This window comes from Odocoileus virginianus, chromosome 6 (assembly GCF_023699985.2).
Source record: "Odocoileus virginianus isolate 20LAN1187 ecotype Illinois chromosome 6, Ovbor_1.2, whole genome shotgun sequence".
Classification (NCBI taxonomy): domain Eukaryota; kingdom Metazoa; phylum Chordata; class Mammalia; order Artiodactyla; family Cervidae; genus Odocoileus; species Odocoileus virginianus.
This window is the reverse complement of record NC_069679.1, coordinates 48410469-48423751: the sequence shown is the minus strand read 5'-3', so window position 1 is coordinate 48423751 and position 13283 is coordinate 48410469. Positions and strand designations below refer to the sequence as shown.

The window sequence follows — 13283 nt, the reverse complement described above, 5'->3', positions numbered from 1 at the left end:
TAGTTGGGAAGGCAAAATTGCCAGGCATGAAATAACCAAGAGCCAAGTGGTGGGGTAGACGGATGAACCTGGATGTTGGGATTGACATGTATACACTATTGACAGTATGTATAGAATGGATAACTAATGAGAACGTACTGTATAGCACAGGAAACTCTCCTCAGTGCTCTGTGGTGACCTAATTGGGAAGGAAATTCAAAAAAAGAGCAAATATATGTATACATATAGCTTATTCATTTTGCTGTACAGTAGAAACCAACAAAACATTGTAAACAACTATACTCCAAGAAAATTTAACTTTTTAAAAAAAGTGCCAAGCTGTGTGGTAGGTTTCTTAGTACAAGGGATCTTGTAGATCTGGAGAATTTTCTTCTGAAAGTATTCAGAAGGTTATGGGAACATTCCTTTCATGTGACGTCTATCTGAAAGTCCAATATGTGAAACAAGTACACACAGAGCTCCTCTGACTGGAGCTAGATAAGGTCCCAGAGCCCTATTCCATGCTCTGTACTGACTTCTCAGCAGCTCCTCAGAAGTCCTCAGGCTCCACTGAACAGTTGGGAAACCACTGTTAAATCGGTGGTCCCTAATGTGTAGTCCCTGGACTGACAGCTATAGCATTTCTGGTAACTTCCTAGAAATGTGAATTCGTTGGTGCTGCCCAAGAATGAGTCAGAAATTCTGGAGATGAGGCTTAGCAAGCTGTGTTTTAGCATGTTCTCCCGGTAATTTTGACACTCATAAAGTTTGAGAACCATGTAGGAGGGCAGAGCATCCGCCTTTAACGAGCATCTGAGGGCTTCCCTGGTGGCTCAGTGGTAAAGAATCCACCCGCCAATGCAGGAGACATGAGTTCAATCCCCGATCCAGGAAGATTCCACATGCCTCAGAGCAACTAAGCCCATACACCACAGCCACTGAGCCTGTGCTTCAGAGCCCAGGAGCTGCAACAAGAGAAGCTACTGCAATGAGAATCCTGGGCACCACAGCTAGAGAGTAGCCCCGCTCATCACAACTGGAGAAAATCCTGCACAGCTGCAAAGATCCAGCACAGTCATAAATAAAGAAAGAAAATTTTAAAATAAAATAATTAGGAAAAATTAAAAAAAAGAAACCTTCTCCAATACTTTGGCTACCTGATGCAAAGAGCTGTCTCATTGGAAAAGACCCTCCCTGATGCTGCGAAAGATTGAGGGCAGAAGGAGAAGGGGGTGACAGAAGATGAGATGGCTGAATGGCAACGTTGACACAATGGACATGAGTTTGAGCAAATTCCAAGAGACAGTGAAGGACAGGGAAACCTGGCATGCTACAGTCCATAAGGTCAAAAAGAGTTGTACGTGACTTAGCAACTGAGCAACAACAACGAGGAACATTTGAGGTTGGGACTGGGGACACTGGGGCTTCCCAAGTGGCTCAGTGGTAAAGAATCCACCTACTAATGCAGGCAACCAAGGTTTTGATCCCTGGGTCAGGAAGATCCTCTGGAGAAGAAAATGTCAACCCAGTCCAGTATTCTTGCCTAGAGAATCCCATGGACAGAAGAGCCTGGCAGGTTACAGTCTACTGGGTCACAAAGGGTCGGACATAGCTGAAGCAACTTAGCACACACACTGGGGACATGATGGGATTAGGGAACTGCCACTTGGAGTCTTTCTCTAAGACAAGAGCAGAGATGGATGAATGAGGGTGAAGCATCAGGAAAGTCCCGACCAACACTAGCAGGCGTCAACATGTGCTCCAGTGACCATGTCCATCTCCTGAATTCTTCTTGCAGTGACTCAGAATAGATCAGAAGAGAGTGGGGATTTGCAGTAACTGAGTGCTCTGTGGGACTTCGCTGATAGCTCAGCTGGTAAAGAACCTGTCTGCAATGCAGGAGACCCCAGTTCAATTCCTGGGTCAGGGAAATCCCCTGGAAAAGGGATAGGCTGCCCACTCCAGTATTCTCGGGCTTCCCTGGTGGCTCAGATGGTAAAGAATCCGCCTGCAGTGTGGGAGACCTGGGTTTGATCCCTGGGTTGGGAAGATCCCCTGAAGGAGGACATGGCAACCCACTCTAGTATTCTTGCCTGGAAAATCCCCAGACAGAGAAGCCTGGTGGGCTACAGTCTATGGGGTCACAAAGAGTCAGATACAACTGAGTGACTAAACACAGCAGAGTGCTCTGTGAAGAAAGTTTAAGAAAAAGAGGCTGCATTGAAGTGACTGGTCAGGAAGGAACCAGACTCTCGATGAAGGTAACAGGCTCAGTGGACATGGGGGCATTAGAGAGGAGGGAACTAGGTGGCTTCGTTAAGGGTGTGGGGTGAGGACGCGCCATGATTGAGACCTCAGTGATGAAACCATCCTGACTTAATATCCAAGAGATATGGTTGTAATTCATGTGTCACTGTTGAATTTGTATTTTTAAATGTTCAAACTTACATAGAAACAATATCTATAGACCAAAAAAAAAAAGTTGTATTTATTCTGCATTCAAAAATATTTTAAGTTCTATCTTTTGTATATGTTGGTATAATGTAGTCTTCCTCCTTCTTTGAAAAGGTCTGTACTTTTCTTTTGGTGTATATTTTTCCTTTTTGTGTATATTTTTGTGGTAAAATACACATAAAATTAACCATCTTAAACATTTTTGAGTATACAGTTCAGTTATATTTGCCTTTTTAATGCTGAAAATGTCCTTTTTTTGTGAAATAGTAGTAAAAACAGACTATAGTTGGCTGGGGAGCTGAGTTTTCTTGAAAATTTTTTAAGTTGGTGCTTTATTTTGAAATGCTACTAGACTGAGAAAACCAGAAATCTGTGACCCACTACCTTAAAGAGTTGGGATTTAGAGGGACAGAGAGTTAAGGGGTGGAAATAGGCAAGAATAGTCATACAGAAAGGAATATGCAGGGCATTTTTTTGAGACAAGATTCATAAAAACAGTGCAATTAAGTTTTGATTCATTTTCAAATACTTAATGTCTAATGATGTCCGGCTCATAGTAGAAACTCAACACAGATTTGCTAACTGAGTGCAGTGAAAGTTCAAGTCAGCATCAGAAGAACCAGAAAATAAAGTTTGAACTTCATTTTATAAACCAGAGCTCCTACCGCAGATGTTTCTAGAATGTGTAACCAATGTGCTAAGCTACCAATCTTCTCCCTCCACATGGGAGGCAGGCAGGACCTAGGGCATCTAGCCAGCTCTAGCCTAGAAGTGTTCTGGTATGCTGTACAGATATGACAGCTGTCTATACACACCATGAGTGGAAGTGGGTGGGAGGCAGTGAGGCAGCCACTGAAGATTACTGAGCATTAGAGAGATGATTGATGATAGCGGCATTTCCACGAAGACCATCAGGCTGGTGGTAGAGCACTAAGTAGAGCCCAAGTTGGAAGCTAGAACCACTCGTAAAAAAGAGTTCCAAGATATATACAACAAACATTACTTATCTCTCTAAATTTATTTCTTCTCCCCACTTCCTTTTTAATAAGACCCTGATTTTTCCATAGTATGGTGTGCATGGAATTGACTCTACCCTCAGCTCCATGAATGAGTCCTGACTGGTTTAAATCAATCAGCACTTCTCTTCCCCCATCCCACAAAGACAGACACATATCCCAGGAAGAGCTTTCTTTCCTCTTTCCCTTTCCTTCTTTTCTTTCTTTCTTTCCTTCTTTCTAATGAGGACTTTTAAGGAAAAGTTTCTTACATTTCTGTCTGAAGTCGACACAGGAAACAGGTCACTCTAAGGGGTTGGCAGCCATCTTTGGACCGTGAGGGAAGAGCTTACCTGAGAAAGGAGTTGATGGAGCAGAGAAATGGAGAAAGGGAAACTGGGTCCAGATCTCAGTACTTTTAAGCCATAGAGGAAGGCTTACCTGAAGCCCTGCCCTGGACCCTGAGTTTTAAATTCCCATGTCTACTTAATCCAGTTTGGGTCTTGTTCTCTTTCATTTCCACTGAAAAACTATGGATGCACAAGGCTAAAGTGATTCTCAGAGTAAGAGAGGAGAAAGTGGGTATTTGGGGCAATCAAGCACTCTGGAGAAGGGGTGACTGTTTAAGGACAAGACAAGAGAGTTCGGTCAAGGAAGCTATGCTGAAGTGACTGATCATGAAGGGACCAGATGGCATTGGGCTGGAAAAGGAGGGCTGAATCTCGCTTTAACATGAAAAGAAGAGGTACACACCTGAATGGTTTCTGTCCTGGCTTCTACTTTAACACTACAACCTTCCCCTCAGGGATAACCAAGTCCAAGGGCTCCTTCCCCCTCTCACCCCTAAGGGAAATGATGCAACCAGTCATTAGATAGAAGCTGGTTAAGCCATGGAAAAGAGAAAGGGTTGTTGCGGCAAGTTCATGGATTTAAAAAGAAGGATTAAAAAGAAATGAGGGAAGGGGAGTTTGTGATAGGAGGTGGGGGGAGAAAACTGCTAAGAAAGAAGAAACCCAAGAAGAAGAGAACAGCCTAACACATTGCTGTTAATAAAGCAATGGGCCCAGGACCAAACAGATACACCGATTCCCAAATCCCAAGCATCACTTAGCAGCTGTCTTAATTCACCTCTCTAAGTGTCCCTTTCCTGTCTATAAATGAGCTTGAAAATCCCACCTTTAGATGACTGTGAGGCTCCAAAAATATCATACAAGGAAGCCCCTAGCAGAGAGGGGTGAGCATTCATTACTCCTGGTTGTCGCATAAGAATAAAATGTATAAACAGCAGGAAGACAGGCGAGGAAGAGAGGAAAATGCTGCTTTACTTAAATTCTGACCCTCCTCTATAGCAAGGAGCTAGTGTTCACTCAGGACAGAAGCAGCACTTGAGGGAGTGAAAAGAAAGGATGACACTCAAAGCAATGGCTTCTGAAAAATGCCAACGACTGTTTCATTTCCTCTGCGTTGTGCTTGTTTCTCACGGAACCACTTAGTAAACAGAATTGAGTTGGACTGACAATACTTGAGAATTTTCTATATGGGGGGGAGGGGGCACTTAAAGAACAACGTATCATAACAAATCAAAACTTCCCCGAAGCTTGATTTCATGTGGCAAAGTGTGGCGCCACCTCCAACCTAATCTGGGCTAGCTGGGCCCCGCAGGACGTCTCGGATTAGAGCGCCCGGGCCTCACGCACTGCCCCCTGGGCTGGGATGAGCTGGAGGCGGCAATCGAAGGTGCTTTTGTTCACCCCTGAATTCTTTATCACTAGAGCCTGCCTGGCAATTAAATCGAGGTTGGGCGGGGTCCGGCGCAGGGGGATGGGGGGAGTGGCGGAAAGCAAATGTGAGAAACAAAGAGAGACCAGGCGGAAAACCCCTGAGACCAGGAAGAAGAGATGGGATTCTAATTTGGCAGTGGCACCTGCTACCCGCTACTAGGAAATAATAGGACCGTTCTCGTATTTATAAGGCACTTTATTGGTAATAACCATCAGTTATCTCTAAAAGGTACACTAGCGCTCCGCCTGTATTATCCCCTCTAATCTTCTCAGCGTCTTCTAAGGCGTCTTACGGTCACCCTTTTTATAAGGTCACACCGTCGGGGAGCCGCGGAGCCGCCCTCCCAGCCAGCCGAGGACCGCCGGGGCGGGGCATACGCGCAGGAGACTGCACCCTCACGAGGGGGCAGGCTCAGCCGGCCTGTCACACCCAGCAGCCCGCAAGCACCGCAGCTCCTTCGGCCAGAGATCCCGCAGCGGTGCGCGGGCGGCCCCAAAGCTCCACCGTCGCCCCCTCCTCGCTGTGCATAGCCGCACCGCCCGCAGCCCGCCCGCAGCCCGTTCCGCCGCCGCCCTGCACGCCCGAAGTGCGCCCACCGCCCTGGAGGGGACAGGGGGCCCCGCCGCCGTCATGTTGCCAGTCGTCTACGCGGTTCTGGCCGGGTTGTTGATGCTCCCGCTGCTGGTGAACCTGTGCTGCCCTTACTTCTTCCAGGACTTGCGCTACTTCCTGCGGGTGGCCGGCGTGGCCCGGCGGGCGCGCAGCAACGGGAAGCGCCGGCCGGTGCGCACCATCCTCTACGCCTTTCTGGAGAAAGTGCAGCAGACTCCACACAAGCCTTTCCTGCTCTTCCGCGACGAGACGCTCACCTACGCGCAGGTGGACCGACGCAGCAACCAAGTGGCTCGGGCGCTGCGCGACCACCTCGGCCTGCGCCAGGGAGACTGCGTGGCAATCTTCATGAGCAATGAACCAGCTTACATATGGCTGTGGCTGGGACTGATGAAGCTGGGCTGTGCCATGGCGTGCCTCAACTACAACATCCGCGGGAAGTCCCTGTTGCACTGCTTTCAGTGCTCTGGGGCGAAGGTTCTACTGGTCTCACCAGGTGAGCCTGGGGACCACCTCACCTGGCACTGGGCTCCTTCTCTTCTTGACAGCCTGGCATAGGGGTTGCGGGGGACGAGGGTTCAGATCGGAACTGGAGATGTAGAGAGAGGGGATGGCAATCCTTCCTTCAAACACTAATTAATGGTCATTAGAACCTTCTGTTGTAGGAGCTGACCAAGCCAGATACTGTGTGAATACATATAGTGTTGCTGGTAATACTTAAAAACAGATAGGGTTGACTTTGTAGATGAGACCACTCAGGCCAGAGAGGTAGAGACTTATACCCCACATCACAGAATTGGGAGGAGGGGATTAACTAGATCTGTCTACCTCCAGAATTCAAGTTCCTAGCCAGTGCTGACAATAACTGCATTAAAATGCAGAGGGTCTAGAGTGTGAAATCCAGAGGATCCAGAGAGACTGTTCTCCCCCCTGCTCCTTGATTGACTGTATAATCCTGGGCAAGTCACTTTCCCTCTCCATATCTTGGTTTCCTCCTCTGTAACGGTCTTCAAGACTGCTTCCAGCTCTCAAATTCTGTTAGCCTCCCTGGATTCTCACTGCAGAAAGAGAGTCCACCTGATCCCCAAGAAGACTTTGATCACCTGCTGCAAGCCCTAGTGAGCCCTCATTACGTTTATAGCAACAGTGACCTTTGGTTCTGTAGTTGCCTCCTGCAACTTTTCAACAAGACCTAAAATGGTAACTTCATGCTCCAGTGGTGACTAGGTCAGGAAGAATCCGAGAACCTGTTACCCAAAGGACTAGCTGGGTTTCCTATCCCAGGAAGCTTGTCCCTACACTTGGATAAGGACCAGGGATTGCTTTTCACTCTCTCAGTGAGAGGAGGCCTAAACAGGTGTGCGCTTAAAGATGTGGAGAAATAGGGAGCCAAGAAGTCTCACCTTTCTGGAATGTCTTTCTTTCTGTGCCAAGCTCTATGCTGGATGCTTATATTACCCTGAGAATTAATATATCATTACCCCTTGTCACACAGCTGAAGAAACTGTGGCTTAAAGTTCCAACCTGGGTCTGTCTAGTTTCAGAGCCCACGACTCTCCCTACACCATGCTACCTTTCTCTTCCCAAATGAAAAGTGTTAGAGCTGGAAGAGACTAAGTATCCATCTTTTCTCCATCTTCATTTCATAGTTGAGGACTCTGAAGCATGCTAAGAAGTTTGCCTTGTTACAGTAAGTCAACATGTCTGTTCATTTTGGGAAGCCAGGAAACTACACACCTGTTTTGTCACACATAAAATAAATAATCCAAAAAGAAATGAAGGCTTTGTATAAAAGCTGAAAAGCAAAGGGGTAATTTTGAAGGCATTATTTGAGGGCTTCCCACGTGCCATAGTGGTAAAGAATCCACCTGCGAATGCAGGAGAGGCAAGAGACTCAGGTTCAACCCCTGGGTCGGGAAGATCCCCTGGAGAAGAGCATGGCAACCCACTCCAGTATTCTTGCCTGGAGAATCCCATGGACAGAGGAGCCTGGCGGGCTACAGTCCATGGGGTCACAAAGAGTTGAACACAACTGAGTGCCTGAGCACGCGCATGCACGCACACGCGCACACACACATACATACACACACACATTATTTTGAAAGGGATAGCCTTTTGAAGAAAATTCCCAACAATTTCTAGTTGCCTGGGAAAAGAGACAACTTCACTATTTAGTAACTGGAAGACTCTCTTAAACCTATTTACCAGTTGATTCAGAGGAAAGTTATTAACACAGTGATCTGTGTACCACTTCAGGAGGGATTTAAGTACTTTTTACCTGCATATTATCCCAGGTCCCCCCGTGAGGGAGTCAAGGCCTGGGAGTTTTGTTGACAAAGAAGCTTCAATTTGAATGACTATACTGGAGTTTGGTTCTGTGATCAAATCAGAAATACAACCAGATATCTCCCTTTTTGCCCAGGTAACGGTCTTCCGTCACTGAGTATTATGCTTTGGTCAGCATACATAGATATTATAATGAAATTCCAACATTCAGGTCAAATTTGAACGACTTTCCAGTGGACCTACAGCACTCTGACAGTAAACTGACATTTCAAAGAGGCCACACATTTGAAAACCATTCTGTTTTTCCAAATCACTGAGAAATTATTACACCACGTGCAGAATTACACTCTGATCTGAAACAGTTACTGCCATGGGGGTAACAGAGTCCAAAGTTGCATGCTGGTTAGTAAATGTGCCCATGTGCAAATGTGTTGAATGGACTGATTCTTCAAATTCTTTAAAGTTGGAAAGAATCTTAGAGATATCCTAAGATTAACAAGTGTGTTATATAATAAGTGTGTTGTTTATATAACTCTTAACAAGTGTGTTACACTGCAGTAAAAACTTTAGAAGAGTCACTTTAATGAGTGAAAGAATCACCTGGGGAGCTCATTTTAAAAAACAACTTCCTGAGCCTCATCCCCCAAAAAACACTGATTCAGCAGGACCGTGGGGGAGGCAGGAAAGTATATTTTTATAGCAAGCCCCATCCCACTCCTAGATGATTTGGAAGCAGATCATCTAAGGAATAGGCTTTGAGTCTGGTAATTCCCACTTTGTTTAATAGTTGTTTGTTTAATAGTTGAATGAACGAAGGCCCAGAGGAATGATATCAATTGCCCAGTGTCAGAGAGAGCAGGAGACAGAATCCAGTGATTTTTGTCTCACTTCTAGGATGCTTTTTATATTCTCTTATACCATCTAAACACGGGACAGAAAGATTGGGAAGTTTTACAAATGTTGGAGGGGTGACAATTCAACAGGGTTTGATTCTTCACTTCAGATTTCAACCTCAGGGCTCATGGGTTTCTTGAGTTTCAACTGTGTCAAATTCTGGAGCATATGCAAAGGACTGGCACAGTGGTGTTTATGATGAAGATTGATCCCCTTGTCATGAATCTGGGGGACTCTTCACAGAGCTTAACAGGTCTCAACCCGGTCAGGCATTTCAGTGCCCAATTTTTTTCATCAGAACTTACTATACTTAGAGAAAGCCAAAGACTCACAACACCTCCCCGCATCAAGCAGAAACACCCATCTCCCAGAGAACAGGATTTTCTCTGTGTGGTGCATTTCAGGATCCTTCTCCATAGAAGGCTCTAATGTAAGTAATCACATGGTAAAACTACCTTCAGCTATTGGAACTTCCATCAGTGTTGTAGTTGATAGAAACCAATTTGTTGGTCCAGCGTTTTTCAAGCAGTTTCCCAAAACGGGGAAGACAGGAAGCCATATTTAATTTCATACAACATAGAATATTTTTTTTAAAAAAGGGTCCCCCAAATAGTGAATTTGCTTTGTTTCCATTTATGCTAACGTTAAGATTGTTGCTAACCTAGCTTTTCTCCTGGAAGGATAACTCCTTCATTAGCTCACTGGTCAGGTCTGCCTTGCATGGCTCAACCAATCATGCATGCACCCCCAGTGTTGATACTACTTTTGTATAAGGCTTTAGTAACAAAGATGGGCTTCCCAAGTGGCACTAGTGGTAAGGAGCCCACCTGCCAATGCAGGTAGACATGAGACCTAGGTTTGATTCCTGAGTTGGAAAGATCCCTTGGAGAAGGGCACAGAAACCCACTCCAGTATTCTTACCTGAAGAATCCCATGGACAGAAGAGCCTGGCAGGCTGCAGCCTATAGGGGCACACAGAGTCAGAGATGACTGAAGTGACTTAGCATGCACACAACAATTAAAGATACTTTGTGTTTCAAGATTGTGATCCAGAGAGGTTATAAAATGTTCCCAGTTATCTTTGACCTGGTCTTTCAGGGTTGTGAAAAATAAAATTTGACCTCCTTTAAATAATGTGATAAGATAAAATGCTTCCAATAGCTTTCAAAAGTATTGCATCACTGAAAGTTCTAAAAGAAGAGAACATTCTAAAACTAGTGTCAGGATCAACGAGAACTCTTGTCAAGTAAACTTTTGAGGTTAGATGCAGAAAAGCAGATGGTATAACAGTTTGATATCATATCAAGAAACATTTCCCACAAGGTACAAGGTAGTTACCCTGGTGGGAGGCAGAGAGACAAAGCTAAATTAGTTTAAGGATCTTACAGTCCAGTTGAAGAACTAAGTCACATGTGCACAAATGATTGGGATGACCAGGAGAACATGATAAGTATGCTGGGAGGGCTTCAGAATGCTAGAGGAAAAAGAACAGAGGATGAATGTTTCTTGGGGGCATTGACTATAGAGCTGCTGCTGCTGCTAAGTTGCTTCAGTCATGACTGACTCTGTGTGACCCCATGGACAGCAGCCCACCAGGCTCCTCTGCCCACGGGATTCTCCAGGCAAGAATACTTGAGTGGGTTGCCATTTCCTTCTCTGTGACAATAGAGCTAGGTAAGTGCAATTGGGGAGCTGGAATTCTAGGCAGGAGGAGCCCAGAGGCATTTTTCATCAGGTCTCCAACTCACTCCATTATTCTTGCCTGGAGAATCCCATGGACAGAGGAGCCTGGCAGGCTTCAGACCACAGGGTCGCAAGAGTCAGACATGACTTAGTGACCAAACCACCACCAACACAATGAGATGCTTTGTTAAAGAGTTTTACTATGTAAGGACTACAGCAGGCTAGACTTAAATGTTAGTCATTTTTAAACTGTTTACTGAGGAAACTCTACTGTAGAGAAAATAGGACTCAGAGAACCCAAGGAATGGCCAACAGTGGTGGCCTCACACTCATGCAAGGAGATAATTTTCTAGTGCAAACTTCAGTCAAGAATCAGGGCATAGAGAGAGCCTGTCTCCATTCCTCTTCTGGGCTGCTCAAGGAGTAACTTAGGTGTGTTGCAACTTAGGTGTGTTGCTTCAACGTACTTTGTCTCAACGGCTTACAGTTCTCTCATAACAACAATATGAATAATGCCTGAGTAATACCTTTGAATAATGCCTTAGTAATACCTAGCACATAGTGGTCACTCAGTAAATGTTTGCGGCATTAATCAGTTCAGTTCAGTCTCTCAGTCAAGTCCAACTCTGCGACCCCATGGACTGCAGGCTTCCCTGTCCATCACCAACTCCCAGAGCTTGCTCAAACTCATGTCCATCAAGTCGGTGATGCCATCCAACCATCTCATCCTCTGTTGTCCCCTTCTCCTCCCACCTTCAATCTTGCCCCTGCATCAGGGGCTTTTCCAGTGAGTCATTCTTTGGATCAGGTGGCCAAAGTATTGGAGTTTCAGCTTCAGCATCAGTCCTTCCAATGAATAGTCAGGACTGATTTCCTTTAGGATTGACTGGTTGGATCTCCTTGCAGTCCAAGGGACTCTCAAGAGTCTTCTCCAGCACCACAGTTCAAAAGCATCAATTATTTAGCATTCAGCTTTCTTTATAGTCCAGCTCTCACATCCATACTTGACTACTGGAAAAACCATAACTTTGACTAGACAGACCTTTGTTGGTGGCATTAATAAGTTCCATTAAAAAAAAGTTCCATTATTTTGGTTGGTTGTAACAGGCTTTCTTCTTTGAAGTTTAAGAACTATTGGGATGGTCATGAGGGCATGAAAACAAAATGATGTTAAAACAGTCAAATATATCCTGATTTGAGAAAATCCATTTAGACCCGATCTGCCCCAGGCCCAGCCTCTCCCTACCACAGACTTTTTTTTTAACTTTTTAAAAATTTTATATTGGGATATAGCCAATCAACAAGCAATATTGTGATAGTTTCAGGTGAACCGTATAGGGATTCAGGCATACATATATATGTATCCATTCTCCCCTAAGCCCCCCTCCCATCCAGGCTGCCACATAACATTGAGCGGAGTTCTCTGTGCTAGTAGGTCCTTGTTGGTTATACATTTTAAATACAGTAGTCTGCATGTGCCCATCCCAGACTCCCTAACTATCCCTTCTCCCCATCCTTCGCCTCCGCCCCGGCAACCATAAGTTCATTTTCTAAGTCGTGAGTCTGTTTCTGCTCTATAAGTTTGTTTGTATCATCTTTTTAGATTCCACATATGAGCGATGTCATACAATATTTCTCCTTCTCTGACTTACTTCACTCAGTATGATACTCTCTAGGTCCATCCATGTGGCTGCAAATGGCATTATTTCATTCTTTTTTATATCACAGACTTGTTTTACCTCCCAGTTTTCTTCTGGCAGAGGGCTACAAGAGAGACTCTCTCTCCAGGACTCACTGCCAGAGAGGGAGCTGGTGATGGGCACAGAACTGGCTGCTGGGGAGAGTCTGTGCCTAGGATGGAAGGGCACAGAAACCCAGACAACAAATGAGGAGGGTATTCAAGAGCTAGGATCCCAGCCAAGTAGCCCACGGTCTGAAGAGAGAGCTCGCTTAAAGACATTCTATGAAATTTTTCTTCTTGACCTGCTCATAACTAGAGCTTGCAAGGGAGGACGATTGTCCATCTCCATTCAAAAACAAACCAGCACATTGCTGGCATGTTTGGGAATGTTTATCAGTTTATTTTCTTTAACAATAAAAAAGGAGTGAAGGGGTAAAGACAAAATAAATTCTAAATCCACAGTGAATGTTATTGAATCCGGAAGAAGGATAGAGTTCAAATTATTCTGCATAATGAATGTAAGCAGCCAGTGTTTGAAAAAGACCTCCCACAGCCTCTGAGAAACCAGGAAGCACACAGTTGGTAGATAGGTGACTTGTTTGCTTACAGATATCAAATAATTATAATTATGTAGGGCCTGGTGTGATCTGGTAATCTCTGACAAGGAATTACCTTTGATTCTAGGGCTATTTAGAAAGCAAGATATTGACCAAGAACTTTAACTGAGAGAAGTAAAAAATAATGTTAAGAAATTATGTAACTATATAAATATGAGATGAGTGTGTAGCTCCCTGCTAAAAATTTCTTTGCTTCTGAGGGATTTAGCCTTGATTAAATGTCTTTCTGACCTCAGGGTGATTTGCATTGTGGAGGGAAGGTGAGGGTATGAGAAAAATGAAAGTATCAACCATTCAGTT

At 44.9% G+C, this 13283-nt stretch overlaps 1 protein-coding gene across 1 annotated transcript in view; it reads left to right on the top strand.

Annotated features, from left to right (window-relative positions):
• The first annotated feature begins 5777 nt into the window (after positions 1-5777).
• SLC27A2 (solute carrier family 27 member 2) overlaps positions 5778-13283 on the top strand; it is a 49439-nt gene continuing 41933 nt past the window's right edge. Inside the window, exon 1 of the mRNA XM_070469292.1 lies at positions 5778-6318. Within this exon, the coding sequence (XP_070325393.1) occupies positions 5841-6318 (478 nt within the window). The 5' untranslated portion in view covers positions 5778-5840. The remainder of the gene's footprint in view (positions 6319-13283) is intronic.